The 25441-nt window shown below is 40.6% G+C and overlaps 2 protein-coding genes across 2 annotated transcripts in view; one reads left to right on the forward strand and one right to left on the reverse strand.

Moving 5' to 3' along the window:
- Positions 1-16213, reverse strand: part of LOC123516090 (glutamate receptor ionotropic, delta-2-like) — a 17776-nt gene extending 1563 nt beyond the window's left edge. The window contains exons 1-8 of the mRNA XM_045275182.1: positions 16023-16213; positions 14338-14432; positions 14154-14205; positions 1813-1910; positions 1476-1619; positions 992-1082; positions 443-740; positions 1-149 (exon numbers count right to left, since the gene is read on the reverse strand). The exon at positions 1-149 is cut by the window's left edge and continues 69 nt beyond it. Of these exons, the coding sequence (XP_045131117.1) occupies positions 1-149; positions 443-740; positions 992-1082; positions 1476-1619; positions 1813-1889 (759 nt within the window). The 5' untranslated portion in view covers positions 1890-1910; positions 14154-14205; positions 14338-14432; positions 16023-16213. The remainder of the gene's footprint in view (positions 150-442; positions 741-991; positions 1083-1475; positions 1620-1812; positions 1911-14153; positions 14206-14337; positions 14433-16022) is intronic.
- On the forward strand, positions 15362-24940 carry LOC123515881. The gene is made up of 13 exons (XM_045274765.1): positions 15362-15365; positions 18543-18569; positions 18907-19041; positions 19551-19711; positions 20285-20535; positions 20672-20837; positions 21171-21356; positions 22168-22326; positions 22495-22645; positions 23335-23458; positions 23870-23960; positions 24215-24332; positions 24727-24940. Exons 1-13 carry the CDS (start codon positions 15362-15364, stop codon positions 24879-24881), a joined length of 1728 nt encoding a protein of 575 aa, XP_045130700.1. The 3' UTR covers positions 24882-24940.
- Positions 24941-25441: the final 501 nt, after the last annotated feature.

Genomic DNA, 25441 nt, shown 5'->3' on the forward strand with positions numbered 1-25441 from the left:
CCTGAGTGTCTGAATGGGTTGTGGGATGTGCCGCACTGCCAGCAAGGAAGTGAGTGTACCAGTGTAGCTCCAGAACACCACGGCCGCCACCACCACCCACGACGACAGCATTACCACTCCGCCATAGCCAAGCACAACACCCGTCAGACCTTAAACAGTGACACCTTTCATCGACAAGGAAGAATCCTAGAGTCACATCTGGACACTGGGAATTCCTTATCCTCTATATACGTTAATTGAAGGTTCATATCTCATTTTCGTAGACCTGGTGTTTACTCTCCGGTCACTGCTTGTAAATACTTCAGCCTTTCATGGAAAATGTATCTCTGTAATCTAAACATTTCCAAGCTGTACTGCACCACCCAGTAGTATCTAAAGACTTCTCTTCTTCTCCTTTCCCTAAATCGAAAGTTCAGTTTCCTCCCTAATGAAATCAGCCCACCTTGGTTAAAGAAGACTCGCACGTTCTGCAGAAACACCTCTGCCGCCCAGCTCACAGATACGACTCCTCCTGGACGTCGACCCACCATCATCATGACCAGCCACACCACTGCCAGGGCCGCCGCTACCGCCGCCCACACCGATCCCGTCAGAGGATACAGGAAGCCCCATGGATCGATTTCCGGGGTGCCCTTCCTCGACAAAATACCACGAGCGTCAAAGAAAAGAGACTCAGTAAAGTCCACAAATTTTGTTCTGTTATAAGTTATTCCAAAAGGCCCTAGGGCGAGATCGACTTCCTGTTAAGGAAAAAAGAAAAAAAACATTAGTCTCGTATTTGTCGAAAATATCAGCTTTCCTACCGTCGATTATTCTAAAATTATATTCGACAAAGTCGTGTATGTGTTGTGATGGTATTGTGATTGATATCAAAACAAACGTGACAATTATTATCACTGTATTGTTTGATAAAAAGAATAGAAAATAATAAAATCGTTCAGCAGTGAAAAGACCACGTCTCTAGGGCAAGGGACCGCCATTCCTTACTTACCTTGCGGCTCACTTGGCCCACCATTCCTGTCCAGTTACCATCAGGCTGCTCGGCGCCCCACGCTCGATCCGCCGGTGACACCACGTTGTACCTATTTACGCATGAATCATGGTCAAGTTTACGTGCCAGGCGCCTTGGCCATGTCCACAAAAAGACGAACAAGAATGATCGGGTATGGCTAAAGACCTTTTGTGACCATTGCGCAAGATGATGAAACTTACATTTTTCTTCATTTAAAAACGAAGTAGAACATTACGTATTTTTCCCCAAAAAAATTATGATACTTGCCAGAGTCCAATAGAGATTTCATGAGCAACATAAATATATGGATTTCCAAATTTAGCTCGTAGGATTATCAGTGTCCTGCTTATCCAGGGCAGTGTTACGTATTGATTGCTAGTGATCGCTTTCCTGACGTCTGCTCCTGATCGCCCTAACACTACTGATGTGGACACTCAATGTATCAACAACACCTGATCCTTACGTGAAGTTGAGTGTCTCAGCGAGAACACTGAGAACATTGCCCATTGGCCCCGACACTACCAGCTTGCCCTCGGAGTCCGGAGTCACGACAATGTGTGGCCGCCAGTGGACGGCCGCCACTGTGGCCAGCGCCCCATCGGGAAACCTGCGGTACATCAGCTTATATAATAAAGATATTTCCAGTGACAAAGTACCTCTAGATGGTTCCTAATTAGTAAAAAGGTGCCGTCACACTAGCACATTTTCTTTAACTTTTTTTCCGTCACCTTTCTGAAAATCGACATTACCTGCCGCCTACCAGTTTTCAACAATTGAATAACATCGAAATCTGGTATTACCTGAAAATGGCTGGATTCTGTGTCAGGCTGTTCACTACTTCGGGGCTCCCCAGCACCTCTGGTAGTGGCCGGGCCATGCCGTGGTACGTGTGGCAATGCTGCAGGGAATGGAGCTGCTAAATACAGGAGGTGCATACACGCACGTTTGATAATATATAAGACAAATTATATCACGTCAATTTAATCATTCAAGTCCACCACATCACGATTTGCCACGTACATACCACGAGGTGGAGGCTCTCTTCAGGGTTCATTAGTTCACTTAGTATAGGTACGAGGTATCGCGAATCAAAAATTTATACGACGCTTCATTTACCTCAACTCGAACTGTCAATAACTTAATTGTCAAGGTCTACCCGTTGCCTCTTCTTCCCATTTCGACTGCTAAGATGATCGCAGAAATACCTATGAGGTAAAAACACGCAAACTAACCGTTGTGTTCAATTGGCTATATTGTAAGAGGTATTGTCACAGTTGCCAGCAGGGTCTTATCCTGTAGCAAGCTCAGGCAGCAACACTCTACAACTGGTGGTTTTATGCCCGTATCACACGGTCACGTATACCCGCGACAGCGTGTCGCGCGACCAGTATGTTCGACGATCAGATCGCAGGAAACATAGCACACGGCGTTGATCTTCCATCCGAGACCTTCACCACCACAACAACAACAAACCCGGGCGGAGCGCCACTGAACACAATGGACCCAGTTGACCACGCTATCTTAGCTGTTGGACTTTATGCAATTGCACTGCAAGAGCAGAACAAACGAAAAAGGAAGGCAAGGATTTGGACGCGAAGGTGGCTAGTCCAGCACTTGTGGTGGTAAACAAATCAAAACAAAATCCGATACTATCTGTAGGTAATTAATAAATATCGTATAAGTGATGGGTATGCAAATCATGAAAAATTACAGCATTATATTGATGATATATGCCAAATAAAGCATTATGAAAAATAATTCAGTATTTTTGTGGAGTATGTTCATTATAGTCTTTCCACGACGGTCTTCCAGTCGCGGGAAATGGACAACGGTCTTGGATCATTCCCGATGACCCGCTGTCCTCTGAAAATCGGCGTTTTCTGCGACGCGGTCGTCGATATTCCAGACGCGCGACACGCTGTCGCGGGTATACGTGACCGTGTGATACGGGCATAAGGATATGTGTCGTATGCAACACCAAAGTGACTCTATATAGGTAATAATTCTGCATAGTGACGGCCTGTTCTCGTGTTTAGAGTTCGCATGTATGAGTTCTCTGGACTTAATGGGCAGTCATTATTCTAACAGCAATAAAGGCACCTGACACTAAAAGCACGTTACCACTATGAGTACCCTCCCTGCCAGACGAAGTATAGTTAGGAATCCAATAGTCACTCAACGTGTGGCTAAGTTTCTATTCAGAACGACGTTATTCATGTCAGCACATCCACCACGTGCCAGCTGAGGTAATAGCAGGCTCTAACTGCTTCCTGCCAAAGGAAATATTACTCACTCCTGCACGGAAGTCTCTTGGTTATCATGGCTTTATAATAAACGACAATACGTTCTACAGTCACACTGAAAGAGTACTGCCACTCTATTTCATGACGTTAAAGGAACCTTAAAGGGACAAGGTGAGAGGTCTTCTGTATTAGCATTCCCATTAAGAGAAATGTCATTTTGGTATATATAGATTGTTATTACTATTGTTATTTTCTGTTATGATTATCATTGTTGTTGTCGATGTTGTTATTATTATCAATATTATTGTTTTACTAGTCTCCATTGTGACAATACCTCGCTGTGGGCGCTGCTGGGCCGCTCACCTTGTGCTGCAGGGATGGAAGCGCCACTACACACCCGCTGTCTTGGTGCTGCCACTATATGTCATCTGTTAGACGTGAGCATCATCCCTACCAGAGAATTCCTGTCACCAGCTGTCGCCGAGTCAGAATTATCAAAGTGGTCGTGCATAATACAACGGGGAGGAGGGAAGATAATGACAGATGTACGAAGGGAGTGAAAAGAAAGTGTTTTATCTGTCTGAAATCGTGATGGGAAGGAGAACTCGAGGGATGTAGCACGTGATGAGCAGAAGCAATAACATTCGCATTTATTTTTGTATAGACTGTAACAGCTCTGCTGCGAGGTTTGTTTCATAGATATCGCCAGAACACTCCTGAGAGGATGGTGTACAGACATTCCCTGTTTTTTTTTTTTTTTTTCAATATCCATATCAGTATCATTTGCATTCGTCATATATATATATATATATATATATATATATATATATATATATATATATATATATATATATATATATATATATATATATATATATATATATATATGGGGACCTGAGGAGATACTATGCTGATTATCCCTTGAATTATTACTGTTTCCGTGTCAAAGATCCATCTATCTCTATGTGCTGAGCGTATAACAGAAGTGATAGTGTCTAGTATGGAGGCGTACATTCCGCACTCTTTTTTTCAACCTAAGACTCCCAAACCTTGGTTTAACACAGCTGTTCTCGTGCTATACATGAAGAGAGGTTGCACACAAAAGGTACTTGAGCCTGCCATCACCAGAATCTCATGTGCTTTATATTTCTGCCTGGAATCATGCCACGTCAGTTCTCCAACTTCTCAAACACTCCTTCATTAATAGAAAGTGTTAAAATCTTTCGAAATCCAACTCTCCTCGAGACTTCTGGCATCTGGCCAAAAAACATCTCTAATAACTTTACTTCTTCATCTTTCCTTCCTTTATTTCATCATATGTATATATATATATATATATATATATATATATATATATATATATATATATATATATATATATATATATATATATATATATACTACTTCTTCATCTCTCCTTCCTTTATTTCATCATATATATATATATATATATATATATATATATATATATATATATATATATATATATATATATATATATTTTTTTTTTTTTTTTTTTTTTTTTCAATGTTGTGCCCTATACCACCTGTAGGTTTACTTGAAGAGTATAGGAAGCATTGTTCAGCTTCCACCCATTAGTGGCGCAGACAATCTTATTAATAGTGTTACCCATATCAAGGTACATATCACCATCCAAGCGCATCTTTGGTGTATCCACCTAGAACCTAGGTATTATGATGACATGTAGGTAACTTTAAACCACTCGACAAGTGGCAAAGTATGTATCAAGGTGGTTCGTGGTGGGATTCGAACCTACGCGTGGATATCTGGCCGATCCCACGCTCACCACCTTATCCGCTAGGGCTAGGCCACCACCTCCTTAATGTAACCACTGCCATCACATCTATCTTTAAAGATGAACTCTTCCTTCAAACCTTTGTTAATAACTCTATTTTGGATGATTCTGGGCTTGTCCCTCCTTTTCTTCCTCCTTCTGACAATTTCATGCCTTTAATTAAAATTCTTCGCAATGATGTTCTCCATGCCCTAGCTGGCCTAAACCCTTAGAAGGTTTATGGACCTGATGAGATCCCTCCTATTCTCCTCAAAAAATGTGCCTCCGTGCTTGCACCTTGCCTGGCCAAACTCTTCCAACTATGTCTATTAACTTCTACCTCTCCTTCTTGCTGGAAGTTTAATTACATTCAGCCTGTTTCTAAAAAGGGTGACTGTTTCCATCCCGCAAACTAACGCTAAATAGCTTTAATCTCTTGCTTGTCTAAAGTTCTTTAATCTATCCTCAATAGGAAAATTTTTAAACATCTGTCACTTCATTGTCTGCTATCTGATCGCCCGTATGACTTCCGTCAAGGCCACTTTACTAGTGATCTTCTAGTTTTCCTTTTTGAGTCTTGGTCATCCTCTTTTAGAGATTTTGGTGAAACTTTTGCTGTTGCCTTAACCTGGGGTTCGCAAACCCCCAAGGGGTTCATAAGTTGATTTCCAGGGATACTTAGATGGCTGATCTAACAATATCCTTTGCAGTACCATTGCATATTAAGTTAAAGTCAGTCACTAAATTAATATTCCACTGATAACTACAGATGGCTGTTCTAATAAAATCCTTTGCAGTACCATTGCGTATTGTGTTAGTGTCAGTCACTAAACTAACATTCTGTTCAATGTGAGATTATTTGGGATTCGGGTAAATGGTCTTATGACTCATGGGGTTCTTAACGAGAAAAAGGATGAGAACCTCTACATTATGTAGACATATCAAAAGCTTTTGATAGAGTCTGGCACAAAGCTTTGATCTCTCAAAGCTAATCTCTTACGGTTTCTATCCTCTCTGTAACTTTATTCTAAGTTTTCTCTCCGACCGTTCTATTAGTGCTGTGGTAGACGGACACTGTCTTCCTAAAGCTATTAACAGTGGTGTCCCTCAGGGTTGTGTCCTATCATCTACTCTCTACCTATCATTCATTAATGATATTCTAAACCAAATTTCTTGCCGTCTCTATTCCTACGCTGATGATTTCCATGCACGTCTTTTCAGAAACGACTAACACTTCAGAAAGTTAACAGGTCCCGCAGGGACGCCATAGAACGCCTGACTTCTGATCTCTCTAAGATTTCTGATTGGAGCAGAGAAAACTTAGTAGTGTTTAATGTCTTTAAAAACTCAGTTCCTCCATCTATCAACTTGACACAACCTTTCGGATAAATATCCCCTTCAGTGACACTCAACTGTCCTCCTCTTCTACACTGAATATCCTCGGTCTGTTCTTTACTCACAATCTAAACTGGAAACTTCACCTCTCATTTCTTGCTAAAACAGCTTATATATATATATATATATATATATATATATATATATATATATATATATATATATATATATATATATATATATATATATATATATATATATATATATATATATATATATATATATATATATATATATATATATATATATATATATATATATATATATATATATATATATATATATATATATATATATATATATATATATATATATATATATATATATATATATATATATATATATATATATATATATATATATATATATATATATATATATATATATATATATATATATATATATATATATATATATATATATATATATATATATATATATATATATATATATATATATATATATATATATATATATATATATATATATATATATATATATATATATATATATATATATATATATATATATATATATATATATATCAGTTGAACGCCTTGTGCAGCGAGACTATGGTAAAGGAGATATGAATTAAATCAAAGAAATAAGTTCAGATGAGCTGTAACCGTGGAAATACATATAAGTAGAAGATGGCAAGAAGGTTGCTTCGATGTGTTAGAAATTGAAGACAGTCAGTGAAAGTAATAAAGATGACAAAGCGAAAACCTTTTGACGACAGTGATAGCATAAGAGATTATAACGTTACCAGAAAAAAATTTTGGTTTCAACATCTTGGTACGGAAATGTCACTCTATTTCTCGCAACAGGTGTCCCGATCACGAACACGAATGAGTGATTTAAGACCTAATATCTCACTTCTGATTAATGTTAAAGAGTCATTATTTCGAAACGACTTACAAACGCCGTCGAAAATTCAGTGGCGAAGGATGCTGGGAAGGAAGGATTATCATAATAGCTCTCTGTTGAGCGTTAAATATTTGAAGATACAGGTGGTGGACAAAGCTACTTAATCTTATGTATCTATGTCTATCTATCTATTCATATGATAATTATAACCATGAACCAGGAATCTTGGTGATGATTCTTTATTCATGTATTAAGTTAAGCATTAGATAGAAGTGTTCTTTAAACATTTAGACATGCTTTAAGTTATGTTCGCTGTCTCATCCTCTGAAAGGCTTACAAAATGAAAGTTGGAAAATACTTCGAATCTAAGCTAAGTTTATTCGGTTTTGTTTTTTTGTGCGTCATTCACAGCCCATCCTCGCTACCTGCCTTCCTGGTGGAGTGATGGCGTGATAGATAATGGAGACCTGGCCGGGAATTCGTTAGTATGCCTGGTTATCATTGTTGAGTTTCTATTGCTAATGATTGGGGCAAATATCTAATGGTTAAGAAACGGGAACCTTTATTACTGGTTAACAATTTCGATTCAGGTATATGTTAAATTGTTAGCTTCCTTTCATTATGAAGTTATCTCTAATAATTGTTTATTTCTTATTTGTTTCTATATTGCTGTTGGTAACTTTTCTTCTCTATCTATTAACGGTGGTGTTCCTCAAGGTTCTATTTTGTCACTCACTCTCTTTTCATCAGTTATCAATTACCTTTTTACACCAAACTCCTATCCTATATACCCCTATCTAACGATGCACTCTTCCACGTCTTTTCATAGACATCCAACCGTTAAAGAAGTAAACAATTCACGCAAGGAAGCCACAGAACGTCTAACTTATAATCTCTCTAAACTTTATGAGAGTCAGAACAAATTTAGTATGTTTAGTACTTCAAAAAGTTTCCTTTATTTCATTTGTCAACTCGACACAATCTTCCAGACAACTATCTCATCTTCTTCAATAACACTTTTCTTTTCTCATCTTCTACAGTGAACATCCTCATTCTGTCCTTTACTTATAATCTAGACTGGAAACTTCAGAGTTCATGTCTAGTAAAAACAGCTTCTATCAAGCTAGGAGTTCTGAGTTGTATATCACATATCACTCCATTTGTGCCTTCTCTGATTCTCTTTAGGCAGAATGAAGTGGGAAAGAGGTGGGGAGAGGATTTTGAGAAAATCATGAATGTGATGGAGGAGAGAGAGTACGAGATTAGTGTAATGGGGATTTAAATGAGGCAAATATAACGGAAGGGACTGCTGGCAGCAGTAAGAGAGATGAAAAGTGGTAAAGCACCCAGGTCTGTTAAAGGCAGATGGGGTCAGTGTCAGAGTTGTAAGCTAGTTAGATCAGGTGTTTCTTGTAAGACAGATGTGTGAAAAATACAAGTGTCCTTCCTGGGCGTTATGTACCTGCTTCAGTAGATAGCTGCTATCCTCGTAATTCTATAAATGATGGTGTTCCACAGACATTATGTGAAACTTTGATATCGTCAATCAGAGACAGAGTCGATAAATTTAACAAATGCTGAAAACAAAGTGTCACTTGTGTATGAGCTCTTCAGTATAACTCTTTTTAAAAGTAATGAACGAATGAATAAACAAATGCATTGGTGTTAATGTGTTATCACGACATAGAAGATGAATGCTGGTCACACCCTCACTTTACCCGTCACGGCCGCACGCTGAGCCTCTAAGGCAGGGGTTCTCAACCTGGGGTACGCGTACCCCCAGGGGTACGTGAGAGGAATTTTTGGGGTACGTGGCGGGTTTCTCAAAATGCTTCAGTTTTAAATAGCAGCAAATTCGTTTGTAGTATACAATGTGTCCTTCACTAGAACCAGGACACGTTAACAACGTTAACAAGGAAACTCTTGGAGTTATATCACTTGAGAGGAAGCTCTCTTGGATTACAGTTGCCACACAACCTTGCAAACCTATAATATTTGCTCCGATTTCTTATTTTATATGTTATTCACACACACAGTGACTTATTTATCACTGTTACTAGTTACAAGTTGCAACTAGCTGCAAGCAACACTAGTTCACTGCCATAATGATCGAAAATTGTCTGATATAGTTCCTTTTGGTAAATGCATTGCATGTTAGTCACATATAGTGTCTCCCTGTGAGGTACCAGTTCCTATCGACACTACCTCATAGAAACATACTAATATTAATTAAAAATTGTGTCTGCTCCACATATATAACACAATTTAAACTTAATAAACTAAGTCAATAAACCATGCATTTATTGTTACCCTTCCTGACGCTGCATTGTGGGTAAGGGTACGTGATCAATACTGAAAGACTTCGAGGGTACATCACATTAAAAGGTTGAGAAGAAGAAGAATTAACCTGTGCAGAAGCGAGGTGAAATGTGTGTTAAGGTTCCGTGCTGTATTTAATTAAGTCTCTAGAAATGAAAGATCTTGGTACACCAGACAATTATGTTTTGCTCTATATTATGATGTCAGTCGTATAAACTCAAGTAACTATAAAGAAATACCATGGTAGAATAAGAACAGAAAAATACTGGTAGGAGTAAAACCCTGGCAAATCAATAGATACATCGTAATACAGTGTTTAGAGACGATTACTCTGTACCGCGAGACGATACTGACTCTCTCCTGCGAACACTGAAATTGTGACAGTTTGGGTCCTCTCCTATTGATATTAATCAAAGTATTGCGATTTATTCACAATAGTAATATATTACACTCCGACGGAACACGGGCCTAATGTGTTTGAGATGTGGCATTTTGTTATAGTACATTTCGCTCTATATAGCGACTGTTTAGGACTAAAAAACTGTAGCTTCAGGTAGATATTCAATAATGTTATCTATCGATTTTCAGTCTTAAAGTAGGGAAAATTACGAATATTGATGCATTTCTTTTATAGTCCTCCTTGCTTCTCGAAAAGGTGCACGAATTTAGAAAAGGTTGAAGAACACTAAACTGTACCCTGAAAAAAATACAGTAAAAAGATAAGATAAAATGACCAACATCTCTATTATTACGGAAGCTAATAATAATACCAAGACTAATTAAGTAATTCAGAGATAACGAAACGAACGACGATCACGAGAGCTTCCACGATAACAGTGTGTACGATAAGATTTGATTCCAGATTCCTCGATAGCGCTCCGAGTTTCCAAGATAACAATGGCATTCCAGTTTCCTCGATAGCGATGCAAGTTTCCAAAATGACGATGCCTTTCCATGATAAAGATGCCCTTCCAGTTTCCAAGATAATAATGCGAGTTTCCACGATCAAGATGCAATTCCAGTTTCCACGGGAACGATGCGGGTTTCCACGATGTCGATGCGGTTCCAGTCCTCACGATGCGATTTCAAGACACAATATTGAAGTCCACTTGCCTACACAGGTACTGGGACGAACCCTTTCACCCCGTAAGGATCCACCCAACACCCTTGAGTGCGAGTAAAGTGACGCTGCCACCTTCCTGCGCTGCAATTGAAGTCCACTTGCCTACACAGGTACTGGGATGAACCCTTTCACCCCGTAAGGGTCCATCCCACACCCTTAGGTGCGAGGAGAGTGGCGCTGCCACCTCACTGCGACGCAATTGAAGTTCACTTGCCTACACAGGTACTGGGGCGAACCCTTTCACCCCGTAAGAGTTCACCCCAGACCCGTGAGTGCGAGGAGAGTGACGCTGCCACCTTACTGCGCCTCACACGGGTAGCCATGAGCATAACCCGCCACACTCCACTCCCCAAACACTGTCAGTGAGTCCTTTTCACCCCGTAAAGGACCACTGGTACGGTCAGTGCCTGGCTCATGGCGCACAGCGTGCCCTCGTTCATGGCGAGTTGTTCAGCCCGATGTCATTATAAGCAGAGGTCCTGTACACACCACTCACCACCAGACTCTATGCAAGGAGCCCTTATCACCCCTTAAAGGCCCCTCACGGCATCATCTGATGGACGGTAGACACGGCACCCTGCTTAAGGCGACGCCTTGCCTAGTATGAGGCGCTGCAAGTTGACAACAATCAGTGAGCTTGAAGCCGCGAAGGAAAATGAGTCCACGCTAACAATGGGATTCCACGACAGGTTGCGATTCCAGTGTCCACGGTACAGATGTGTTTGTTGAGGATAACGATCCGTTTATCGAGGCTAACGGTGCGGCGATGGCGATGGCGAAACGATCCAAAGTATTATTACCTACACAGGTACTGGGACGAAACTTTTTACCCAGAAAGGGTCAACCCCAGTCCCGTGGTTATGAGAGCAGTGACGATGCAACCTTGCAATGCCTCACACAGGTCGCCATGAGCAATGACCCGCCACACACCACTCCCCAAACGCTGTCATGAAGTGAGTCCTTTTTACCTAACCTAACCTAACCTAATCTAACCTAACCTAACCTAACCTAACGTAAAGGACCACTGGTACTGTCAGTGCCTGGCTCATGGCGCACAGCGTGCCCTCGTTCATGGCGAGTTGTTCAGCCCGGTGTCATTATAAGCAGAGGTCCCGTACACACCACTCACCATCATATTCTATGCAAGGAGCCCTTATCACCCCTTTAGGGCCCCTCACGGTACCATCCGGTGAGTGGTAGACATTGATCTCTTGCTTATGGCGACCCTTGCCTAGTGTGATGCGCTGCAAGTGGACGACTAGTAGTGAAGCTTGAGGCCACCAAGGAAAAGCAGGACCTGCAGCCAGTTCCCTGCCTTGGGCCCCAGGCCGGACCCGACGGCCACCTCCTTCCCCCGTGCGGCGCCCAAGGCCGTCACGGCCCTCAAACATCTTTAGGCCGAAAGTTCTCAATCGTCGTTTTAATTTTGATTCGAATATAAAATCGTCGATGGTAAATGAAAAATAGCTTTGGTGTGAAAGTGTGCAAGAGTTAGCTGATTAATGAAACAAGGTGAGGCAGCTTTGCTCCGGAGTATTTAGTGTACTTTGCATGTTGCTGCCTTGAATGTGTACGTGTTTGTAGGTAACTGGATAGAAACAGTAGACCAATGGTAGTTGTGTAGCTATTGGGGAACTTTTGAAAATTAGTTAAGCTTCTGGATAGAGTGGATGAGTGCACACAGGTTTGCGTGTCTTATACATAAACTGCCACTTGTAAACATAAATTTTTCTATTTCATGCTCTTAGAAAAAGCAAACTTAGTTTTCTTTATTTCCTGATCACAATGACGTGTAAATATCAATGTTCCAATCATAAGGAAACACTAGGAGAGGACCCAAACTCCCGTTGAAGTTGCCAGATTCAACAGATATCGTAATATTTCACAGAAAAGATGGTCAACTGCATATCGTATATTTTTGGATATTCTTTTGTCACATAAGGAGATATCAAGATAGGTAAAGTATTTCTAAACATGTATCTACGACAAAAACGCTATAATAGTAGAGTTAGGTTATAACTATGCATTGTGTTTTTATATACCATCTTGCTCTATTCCTGGGAACAAAGATTACTTCTTCCTCAATTGATAGCTCGAAGTTAGTTTGATATTTTCTTTCCTTCTAGGTTAGTAAGTAGACTACAAGACACCATGAACCTATGAAGCCCCGTAAATGAGATTATTTTCATAACTTAGAAATCAAAGTCTGATAATGAGATTGTCTATTGCCAACCAAACCGTTCTGCATAGACGTCTTCAGCGTCATAGAGACCTAATGATGTTAGCTCATGGACAGTGGCCATCCTGACAGCGCGAAACCACAGGGGGTTCATAAGATTTCCAGGGGTACTTAGATGGCTGATCTAATAAAATCCTTTGCAGTGCCATTGCATATTGAGTTCCATGTTCCATGTGACAATACTGGGGGTACTGGTAGATGGTCTTATAACTCAGGGGGTTCTTAACGATAAAAAGGTTGAGAACCCCTGCTCTAAGGTCTAAACTCAAAGCAGTAATGGTGGAAGCAAACAATTGTCTGATAACTCAAGTGAAAAGGTAAATTCTTTTCCTTTATTTTTTCCTCGTGTGTGTGTGTGTGTGTGTGTGTGTGTGTGTGTGTGTGTGTGTGTGTGTGTGTGTGTGTGTGTGTGTGTGTATTTAATTGTTTTCAGAGGACTAGTGAGATTTATGGGTTGTTTATAGTTTTTTTTTTTTTTTCTTTAATACTAGGAAGACAATACTGGCAGTAAGGTCTTGCACATAATCATTAAAGCCGCAGCTTAGTACTCCGGTCACACTTGAGGTAGTAACCGTCCACTGGAAACGACCCATGCATGTTGGATCACAAATTAAGCACGTCACGGGAATAATGCAACATAACTTCATTAACGAAAGCACCAAGGTCTGGGCTGCTGTACATGTCGTGTTACGTTGCCGCTCTTCAACAGACGAAGCTCATCAACGTGCTATCAATACATCACTACCATCAGTCCCTCCACTAGTGTTCCATCTACAATACATGGGTACACACTTTTGTGTGAGTGCCAGATCCTCATCTCTCTCTCTCTCTCTCTCTCTCTCTCTCTCTCTCTCTCTCTCTCTCTCTCTCTCTCTTCTTTTTTTGTCAGTAGTGAATATAGTAGTCAAAGATACATTAAGAAATCCCCAAGGTCTTCTATTTTTATGTCTGCTCAAGTCACTAAGTATAAAGCACTATAAAGTTTGACACTACTGTTCGCAGAGACAGAGAGAATGAGGCTGTTCTACCCTGGCCTCGTACTCGTACCTTCTGCAGTTCCATTAAGAACTGGAGTAATGCATGAACATACCTAAATAAAATGCAAATGTTTTTTTTCGTAACACGGTAGTTAAAAACACAAACAGCCTCTTCTGACGTACCTTTGATCAACCCTTCTCCTCTGTCCCTCGATGATTTATGCACGGTACTTTCCTGAAATGTAGAAAACTAAGTAAGACATCAATTAACATATCATCATGTAATCACATCTACTAAAACTGCATATCTTTTAAGGAAATGGTCCTCAGGACTATTTTTCAAAGGCTTCATTCCTACAACATTTACCCAAACGAAGAGATGAACTCGCAGCCGTTATCGCGGAAAGATTCTTGTGGGAACGAGGCAGTGCTATGCATGTGATTTATACTGAGTTCCTCTGCCTGAAATATAAACAGAAACTATCAACCAATTGAAATTAATATAGAGAGAGAGTTTTGTAAGAATTGATAATGGTGCCTACTGCACTGTGTGGTGCCGAGATGCGAGAAGCAGAGAAGAACGAACGAACGAACGAACGAACGAACGAACGAATGAAACTGGAAGTATACACCAAACTAAAACATTCCAATTAGGATCAACTCAACCACTCATTCAGGTGTCAGTCAGTACACAGTGTCTTGCAATAACATCTTAAACTTGCACCATAACTTTGGTTAAGCATGAACAGAAGCCGGAACAAAGAACAGTCTAAAAGGTTAATGTTTATTTGTGTTCCGCGTGTTGATGTTTGTGGTAGTCAATGTAGAGAGTGTTCCAGTGTGTTCTAGTGGTGGGAATGCTTGCTAGGGAGTGTGTATACTATTTAAGAGCTGCAGGCTACAGGGTCAGGCAGTTGGCTAGTGACTACCAGTTGGAAGCGGGACAAAGGACTCTGAGTAAGGTTGATAAGTTAATACAGGATGCAGTTAACAAGGGAATAAACAAAGAATCTTCACACAGGACAGTAAGGTGGAGCCTGCGAGGATAAAGGCCTGTTCACACGAAGCGACTTTGGAAGCGCGACTTTGGAAGCCGACTGCAAAGTCAATGGAAATTCATTGAAGTGTTCATACGTGGTCGCTTGTCGCTGGGCTGGAAGCGCGACTTGAAATATCTCTCGGTGAAGCGCGTCTTTTGAGCGATTCGGTTAACATGTGTTTCTATGAGGCCGTTCACTCGAGGCGACAGCTTCCCGCGTTTTCGTGAATATTTACACCTCATTTCTGATTTCTGCCAGCAGCTCGTCGAATGTTTTGATGGACATTCTCAGGTAGTTAAAGAACTTTGGTTCATATTCTCTTAATTTTGGGTAAAGGGTGCAGAACATACCATGGGTAAGTCTGTCATGTCAAATAGGGTGAACCCAATGTTGTCTGGGTTTCTTTTTCCGCCTTTGCCAGCGACGATAAATTATCCAGGCACACGCTGCTTCTTCTATGTCCATCACTATCAGACTGACAGAAGTTGGGGGTGGGAGGGGGTAGGCAAGATGGACGCGCGACTATTGTCACCGTCTGTGAACAGTCAGCCCGCAGTCGCGCTTCCAGAGTCGTGCTTCCAAAGACGCTTCGTGTGAACGAGGCTTAAGAGTAAATATGGTGGTAACAGCAGCAACAGCACCAGCACCAGCAGAAGTAGTAGTAGTAGTAGTAGTAGTAGTAGTAGTAGTAGTAGTAGTAGTAGTAGCATCATCATCATCATCATCAGCAGCAGCAGCAGCAGCAGCAGCAGCAGCAGCAGTAGTAGTAGTAGTAGTAGTAGTAGTAGTAGTAGTAGTAGTAGTAGTAGTAGTAGATGTAGTAGTAGTAGTAGTAGTAATAACAGCAACAGCAGCAGCAGTAGTAGTAGAAGTTGCCTATCTCTCTCTCTCTCTCTCTCTCTCTCTCTCTCTCTCTCTCTCTCTCTCTCTCTCTCTCTCTCTCTCTCTCTCTCTCTCTCTCCCCCTCTCTCTCTCTCTCCCCTTCTCTCTCTCTCTCAGCCATAGAAATTACCTTAACAGCGTGGTATCACAAATTCTTCAGTTATCTTTTTAATTTATATCCTCACAGCGTCTCTCTTGCTTCTTTTTCGTTCCCCATTACTTGATTTATATGTCTGCTGTTGCGTTGGGTGCCGGGAAGGTGGATGTACACAGATTTTTCACGATAAAATAAGACTAGGATTCTGCTTGTTGGCGGAGACGTTCTAGTCACTCAGGAACATCGTACGTCAATGATAAAGTGTCGTACATTGATATTATTGCTATTTTCATTATTATTATTATTTTTATTATTATTATTATTATTATTATTGTTATTATTGTTATTATTATTATCATCATCATCATCATTATTGTTATTTTTGTTGTTATTATCATTATAATTATTATCTTTATCATCATCATAGTCATCATCATCATAATAATCGTCGCCATCATCATTGTTATTATTATCATTGTTATTTTCATTATTGTTGTCTGTATTCATTTTAATTGTTGTTTGTATCGTTATTTATCAATTTACTTGTTTGTTTGTAGAATTGATTATTTATTTGTTTATTCATTTATCTATTTATTTATTTATTCCATTTGTCCTCTCCTCTGCCTGCAACAGTCTGAGAGAGAGAGAGAGAGAGAGAGAGAGAGAGAGAGAGAGAGAGAGAGAGAAATCACATACTGTTTAATATTCAGTGAAAAAAATATTTGCAAAAAATGTCATGATTTCGTTTAACTTCAACACGAAGAGAAGCATTTCTATATGACTTCTTTCTTTCTTTCTTTCTTTCTTTCTGTTCACCAAACTACATTTCATTCTTTACAACGGTGCACTATTTTCATATGAATTTTCAATACTATAATTTAAGATGTGTGGCCCTCCCCTTCCTCTCTTTCTTGTATGAGGCTGAACTATAAAGCAGAGGAGACGGATGAGAGTGTGCACTGCGAACTCTGCCTTTAAGAAATACAAACACATTAGTCAAGTGGAAGTGAGAGAGTGGGAACATTAGCCTAGTGCAAAGTGAGAGTGGGAACATAGCTTAGTGCAGCAGGAGAGCGAGAACATAACATGCACCAGCAGTTCTTGAATTGTTATTTAAAGCCGGTTCACACGTGTCAATATGCGGCTGGAAATACTAGCCGTTACACAAAAGTATCGACAGAGCCCTGCTAGTCGGAACACGTTCACACACAGCGGCTGGGAAGTATCGGCTGGTAGGACTACATTTCTTTAAGAAGAATGTTCATCTTAACGAAAGACTATGCACTAGACTAGACTATGCTATCGAATCAAATCATCACAAGTCTTCAATCCTCACCTCCAACAACATTCCACAGAGAGGGAAAATCATTGGAGTGGCAGCGATCTCATCGAATGTAGTTCTACGGAGGGTTTTTTTTTTTTTTTTTTTTTTTTTTTTGCTGTACAACTCTTTTCGGGTCCCTGACATACTATTTGTCCCGCACAGGCTCCAAAATCTTCCTCTATACCTATGGACACCAATGTTCAAGCCTTCCATGTCGTCACAGTGTAAACAAAGCCGCTACCTGTCGGTCTTGTTTTGCGGCTATATTTTACACCCGCTAGGCTTCAAAATCTAGCCGATAACTCTAGCGGCTAGCATTTCCAGACGCAAATTGACACGTGTGAGCCCGCCTTTACATTACACTGCAATAAGCAACTTGAAAATCATTGATTCCTTGGACTGCATTGTCTTTGCATCGTCGTATTTATTTTTATTTATTTATATATATATATATATATATATATATATATATATATATATATATATATATATATATAATTTTTTATATATATATATATTTTTTTAACAGGCTTAGCATTTTCAAGGGTGTTTCCGTGTTTGTGGTGTTGGTTTAGTAAGGATTCTGTCTCATCGGTGATAAACACTCTCATAAGGATCTGAGTGATAATCTCCGTGACCTCTGGAAATAGTTGTGAAGAGAAAAGACAAATTGCTCCAGAAAACAGGCACTCTACGTAAATATGTATACAATAGAACAAATTGTACCATATAGTTAATGTTCATTTATGAGTGTTTCAATTTCGTTTTCTCTCAGCTCTTAACTTCTCCTTATGCCTTTTTTCTATTCTTTAATCTGTATTATGTATAACTTTTCCCTCTTAGTAACCTAATTTTCCTTTCTTTTTCCTTTTTAATCCTCTTATCTTTTTTCGATAGGAAGAAAAAGATTATTATAAAAGAAAACTACAAAATAGTCATCCACTCCGGATACTTAGATAGATAATATGTTGCCGTCTTTTATTTACATTGAGTTAGAAGACTAGTATTTTCATTTGAGGTTGTCTTCAGGTCTTACAAGATAGCACACACTGGGCAAGGCCAGGCAAGAGGAGAGAAGGGTCACGGCGGCGGGATGTGGTCGAGGAGCCTGGTCTTCATTTCACTCCTCCTAGCACAAGGTAAGGGAAACCTCTGGAAGGAGACTGAGCGATATGGCTTCCATTAGCCATAAAAGTTAGGTATATTCTTGTGTGATTTATGTTTTTCAGTGAGTGTGGTAGACGTGAGAATATGCAGTAGGTAGTGATGGAAATTATCATTTACCAAGGAACGCAAAAGAAGAGCAAAGTAAAATAAAGCTTCTTATTTCTAGTTAGGTTCTTTATGTGTTTACTCTAACAGAAGTCATAATTTATATATATATATATATATATATATATATATATATATATATATATATATATATATATATATATATATATATATATAATTAGGAGGCTGTTTGCAATAAACTATACTGTATATTATATAGTAAACATTACCTACTCTATTTCATGGATTTGAGCGAGTGATGTTACGACGATAAGTAGTAACAAAACTTTAAACTTTCTCGAGCAATATGTTTACTTGCAGGAGGGCGTGAGTGTGATGCAAGACTCGCTAGATGCCGCACTTCATTCCTGACCCCAGAGCTGGTGAGGGCCACAGTTCAGGTTGCCTCCACTACGTCTCTCAAGGGATTCTATGTCGTATTCCAGGGTGCGCCAGGTAAGCCCGGACATCTTGCATGTGGATTGGTTAAAGTTATCACCAAACCTCGCACCTGTAGGGCTTAGGCATACAAAGGTTCCCATACCGACCGAATAGTGGTCCTTAGCTCGGAATAACGAGGAAACAGAAACCTGATACATATAAAGTTGATGATTTACGGTTGTTATATAAGAAAATTTCTAGTTTTCGTTGCTTGCTCATCGCCTACATTTAAGTGATTAAGCCATCAACAGCACCCCTTCCATGCCGCCGTCCTCCCTCCTCGATATGCATCACCCACAAGAAATGCTAAAGACTTCCCTTTTTATAAGAGAAATTTATCCTTACTTCCATATTCTGATATACATATTACCATATTCGAATTATTATTTAGTCTATCAGCCTAAGCATTTACAATCATTCGAGGATTACACGTTCCATTAGATTCTAGACTGTAATTGGTATTTTGAGCACTGATGAACGTAATACTGCCTGTGTGTATTTACTGTGTTGCCTCGGTGCGCCAGATGAGTGCCTGCTGAGTGCCTTGGAGGCCGGCGGGTTGGGCGCCAGACTGCTGTCGAGTGCAGGGCGGTGGAGGAGTACCCTTGAGCGTGTTCCCTACGGCGCGGCTTCTCAACACCTGTTCATTGGGAACCTCACCTGGATTGCCAACATGGTATCACAGGTAAGGTTGGCCACCACATCCCTGTCACTCTTCAAGTCACGGTGGTGTTCCCATGTGCAAAGTAATGGATAGAGCGAAGGATAATGTCAATAGTACTTCAAAGGTGTTCCAAGGATGAAAAGTTGGAAACAGAAACACAAGGTGGATACACACACACACACGCATGTCACATCACATCACTGACATATTTGAATACTTTCTGTGATTAATTCTTCTCGTTCCCCTGTTGCCCGCCATGACCCGCTGCGTTAATCCCACAGGCGAGTCATATGATGGCGGCCCACACACTCCACACAGAGGTCAGTCACTCACTTGTTTGGCCTAGATCGGCTCTGATTCTCTTTTTTTTATTTCTTTCCTTATTTATTTCCTCTTTCTTTTTTCTTCAGTTCATTTAGCTATCTTTGGTTTTATTTTTTACGTTTCTCTAAATTGTCTGAGTTGCATCCTCAATTTCATGGATACAAGTTGCTACACACGACAGGAAAATAAGCAGAGAAAGGACTTAACTTAATGATTAACATGTCATCTAAACATAAGCGTGTCTTCCCTCACACTCACCATCCCCTCCAGAGAACCTCATGGGTGTGGGTGGTGACGCTGTCCACCAACATCACACAACCAGACAACAGTGGTGCGCCCGAGCCTTCCTCCAGCCTCACCTTTAGGAACGCGACGCAAGTGGTGAACAGCCGCGCTAAAGGCATGCTAAAGGGCGTCCTACTGATGCAGGAGCAACACGAGACATCCTTACTGGCTTCGTCGTCTTCCCCAGGGAGAACCTTCCTCACTAACTCTCCGAAACCTGCTAAGGAAGTCTCGAGGTGCTGTGTGTGTGTGTGTGTGTGTGTGTGTGTGTGTGTGTAAAGTAATAGATGGATCTTGGGCTTATTCATTTCTATTTTTCCGTGTAATTCTTCCACAATATTCTTTCCTATCGTGAATGTTTCCATTCTGCAGCGGCCATCGTGTACATGTGGGCGGGATGATGCCGCGGCGGGACTGGTTCTGGGAGTTGACTCTCGTGGGATCCTACGTCACTCATAACCTCAGCCTCTTCAAGCCTCTCTGGCCACAGACATCCTACGATTTCCACGGAGGAAACATTTACATCGCCTTCTCACAGGTAAATTGGAATGTATCTGAGGCAGCATGAACATAAATACTTTTATTTGTTTAACGTTTTTATTTTTTATTTTTTTTAGAGAGAATCTTTTTCTAAAAAAGGTCAGTTTGCGCAATTTTATGTCCCACTTTGACAAATGAAACTATTCTTAGCGTTACATCATATATTTCATTATTACACTCGTTATTATAATCGCAATGTCAAAATCTAACCTAAGATAAACTCACACACCAAAACCCATGTACCGTAAGTAGTACCTTAATCCATCCCAAAGAGCCGCGTGGTAGCTCTAAAGCAATACCGAACCATACACACTATTCTTCCGACCAACAGAAAGCCGGGACCATTGAGAACCGAGTCAACACTGACGTGATGGACGCGCGAGGATACCTGGCTGACATGCTGAAGATCGTGATGGAAGCGCTCAACGCGACGGGCGTCCTGCGGCTGACCCGAGGCGCCGGCGGCAAGGACCGTACGGGGACCTGGAACGGAGTCATAGGAGTCGTTGTGAGAGGCGTGAGTCTGCAGCTTGAGGCAGTAATGTGACTTACAGGGAGCTAGTTATTCTATGGGAGAAATTAACTTTTTTTTTCTTGTAACACTCTCGTCTCAAAAAGGAAAAAAAAAAGTTTTGAATTATAATTTCAGGTCATTGGCCTAAAATAACTGATTGAATGTATTTATTATACGAGAAGAAGAAAAGACCAAGGCATAGCTGACTCGATATCAGTCAAGAAGTAACAGGAACACCGTACGGTACCGTGAAAAAAAAATAGTAAAATGATAAATAAATAAATAAAATACATTATGTATTTGATGTAAGTATTGTTTCGGAGAAATATGCGTTCTGCAACAACAATTATTTCATATAAACCATAGAATTTACTCGGTTTGAGTCTTTGCCAGGGCCTCCATATTAACCAAAGACGTGAGGAGGCCAGGTATAGGGAAAATTATGTCATCATTCACGTATTTAGAATTATATACATGAATGCCTGATTACACGTTGACTACTATAGAATGGCCTTATGAAACTTGTTACTGGAGTAGATTTGCAGCGTTTTACTTGGAAAGTTAATGAATGAATAAACAAAGAACCACAGGAACTAAAAAATTTTAACTACTAATCAATATTTTTGTCTGTCAGTGTTGTCTTTCATGATTAACAGTATTTCATTATGCATGATGGGAAGTCGCAGCAGTCACGAAATTACAGAACAGGCTATGTTTAGGCATACCTTAATGCCTCTGGAAGTCTTGTTTTTATCTCTGCATACCTAAAGAATGTCTCTAGACGTGGGAACTATACAGCTCGCCTTTCCTGCAGGAGGCGGACATCGGCGCGGTGGACTTCATGCCAAACCACCAGAGGAAGGAGGTAGTGGACTTCAGCGTAGCCATCGGTCAGGACCCGGTCATCATCTTCTCCAGTGCCCCCTACATAATCATCAAGCCAATGCTCCTCCTGCAGATATTCTCCCCCGAGGTGAGGTTAGCGTCTCCAAGGCAACCGTGCCGTGTTGGTGATGTATTCTGACCTTGATATTATCATTCTTCCAGTTCAGTTCAGTGTAACCTTAGCGTGTTGAGTTAAAGGCAGTGATTCAGATGCTGAGACTTTTATTCATCAGTTTTGCGGGCCTGCCTCTAACAGGTGTGGGCGTGCCTCGCGGGGGCGGTGCTCGGGGGCGGGGCGGTGCTGAGTTGGCTGAGGTGGGTGGAGTCCAGCCTCACACCCACCACCTCTGACATGAGCCGCCTTCCCTCCAACGTGATCTTGGTCTTCAAAATGCAAGTCTTTCAAAGTAAATCATATGTGGCTTAGTTTTCCTTTCTCCAGGGGAAAAAAAAAAAAAAAAAAAAACAGCACAAAGATATAATGGGCGAAAAAGAGTAGTCATGTAAATCAGCACATAGATACCAACTAAATGACACTTAAGTCTTTTTTTATGAAGGAAAACACTAATTAAAAGACTGGGTGTGTGCAGTTGCTACGAGTAGTGTTTTCATATTATGTCTTCCTACCATATACATAAAAAAAAAAAGCGGAAGTATTCAGATGAAGAAATACAGAAAATACTATCACTCTCCGTCGTCGTGTCACTGCTGTATCCTTAACCTGTCAAGACATCTGCACTTCCACCTATCCCACACCCAACACAGGCCTTGACACGCCGGCCTCAGCCATTGCAGAGTGTTTGCGTGTTTGTGTCATATATATAACACTATTAAAGCACCAATCTTTTCTCGTCTCGTTCTGCATGCATGGGTGTCTATCAGCCCTACTTGGTTATGTAGATAAGCACACACACACACACACACACACACACACACACACTTTTCATTTCATTTCATTGTTTTAATGTCCCCCCTGTACATTTTCAGTGTAATTTTTTTACATTGCCAAATTAATAAACCGTATATTATTATTATTATTATTATTATTATTATTATTATTATTACACACACACAACTCATGCCGTCCCCCACACAGGCTCTCAAGGACTGCCGCCCGGATCATCAGCCAGGCTCCTTGCGGGCTTCCTCATGCTCGTAGCTCTGTGCATCGGCTCTGTCTACAGCGGCTCTATCACGGCCTTCCTTGTCATTCCGTTCCGGTAGGCTCTCTTCACGGAGCAGAATCTGCTGTTGTAGTGTAATTCACATGTTCTTTTCACAGATCACAAATCACTCACTAGGTTACATGAGAGTGAATTAATCATGCGTCAGTCTTCGTATTACTTGAGGTTTTTTTATATTGTGGATGTGTTCTGTAGCATAACCTATCAAATTTGCTTCAAAATGACAAAATGTATCCACTTGCATATGGTCTCCTTCCGTGTATATCTATTACATTAGCAGTTTGTAGTACAAATTTTTCTTTGCTTTATTTTTCCCCCTATTAAATAATAACAAATTTTTCACGTATTTGGTCTCCTTCCTTATAATTCTCTCAAACTTTCCCTCATTTTTTTTTCTATTAGATAAGACAATAATCCTCACATGCACTTGGTCTCCCTGCTGGTCAGATCGAGCCCCATCAACTCTGTCGAGGAGATGCTGGACTCTGATGTGATTCCCTGCGGCAGGAGTAAGACCAACACCGTCGCCAACATCATCGTAAATACTCGTCCTTCTAACAAAATTATCAAACCTGTCAGCGATTGCTTTTAATAGGCTCCAGTGAAAATTATTAGGATTTTCAAGTATTTCCGTGACACTTAACATAATTCTTGTATCATAATTGAGAAAAATGTTCATGACAAGCGAGTTAACCATCTCTAGTCTTTGCAAATAGTGCTTATGAGGAAAAAGCGTTTCAAAATACTGGCCACATGTTACTTACACTGGTGGCACTTCTCGGGCGTGCGCAGAACAATCCGACTGGGGCACTGTTCAGCGTGCGCCACCTGGTGAGGATCATGGGCGGGGAGGAGCTCAACACACAACAGTACATGGACCAGGTGGCAAAAGGGACGTATGCCATCATCGGTGAGTCGCAGCCTGAGGGAGAGAGTTGCTTGTATATACACAGGCTACTGACATGTTAAAAGCTTCATGAATTCATTTAAAGTGTTGTGTAAAGCGTATTCCAAATAATGCTTCTGGTCATGGTAAGCGACACATTTGTCTGTTTTACGATGTATTTTATCCATCTTTAGATAAATTAGACACTTAATTTCTACTTGCCGTAAATAAATCAATAGGAGAGCAATTTATGGTAGAAGAATGCATTTTCGAGATTGACTCCTAAATAATAGATAAATTGATAAATAATCATAACAGAATATCAGAATCTATATATTGGTGAATATATCTGTGATATGTAGAGAGAGAGAGAGAGAGAGAGACGTATCACCTTCAAATACTTCCCTGCCCCTTGTAGACACGCTGAGCTCCGCCATGGGTCGCGCGAACAAGTTCACTCGACAAGGAGACCGCTGTAAGTACCACACCAGCAGGGAGAACATTCAGGTCAACTTGGACACCATTGCGCTCGCCAGGAACAGTCGCTATACCTCCCGCATCAACGCTGTGTGAGTACTGCGTCCACCACTTCCCCCCTTCGTTATTTCCCTTGAAGTCGCTAGGATACATAAAATTCTCAAAAACACTGGGAAGGGTGCATGAACTTAAAAAAGGATGAAAACAATGATCTAATGAACGGGCGTCCCTACCACCACGACCCACAGCCTGATGAGCCTCCAGTACTTCGGTTTCATCCAGAACGTGAAGAGGATGCACTACCAGCCTCTGTGTGTCGCCGAGCTCGAGGACAGCGGCCCCTCGCCCCTCAGACTCGTACAGGTTTGCGTTCTGAAACACTTCTGTGCTGCACGTAAAATACTTGAAGTTACATATTTTTGGTTCTTTTTTTAGGTAGGACCTGATACGGCCAAGGACAACAAAAATAGCAATAAAAAGGCCCGCTAAAGTGTCGGTCTCCATACAGTGTCGAAAGCGTTAGTCAAAACTAGAGGATAAGTACCTTGAAATATACTTCTTCAAAGCACATGGTGGAGTGAAAAAAACTGACGGAGAAGAATCGGAACACTTAACTTAATAGAAGCTGTTTTAGCTAGAGATAAGATATGAAGTTT

Source organism: Portunus trituberculatus, chromosome 40 (assembly GCF_017591435.1).
Source record: "Portunus trituberculatus isolate SZX2019 chromosome 40, ASM1759143v1, whole genome shotgun sequence".
In the NCBI taxonomy this organism is placed as follows: domain Eukaryota; kingdom Metazoa; phylum Arthropoda; class Malacostraca; order Decapoda; family Portunidae; genus Portunus; species Portunus trituberculatus.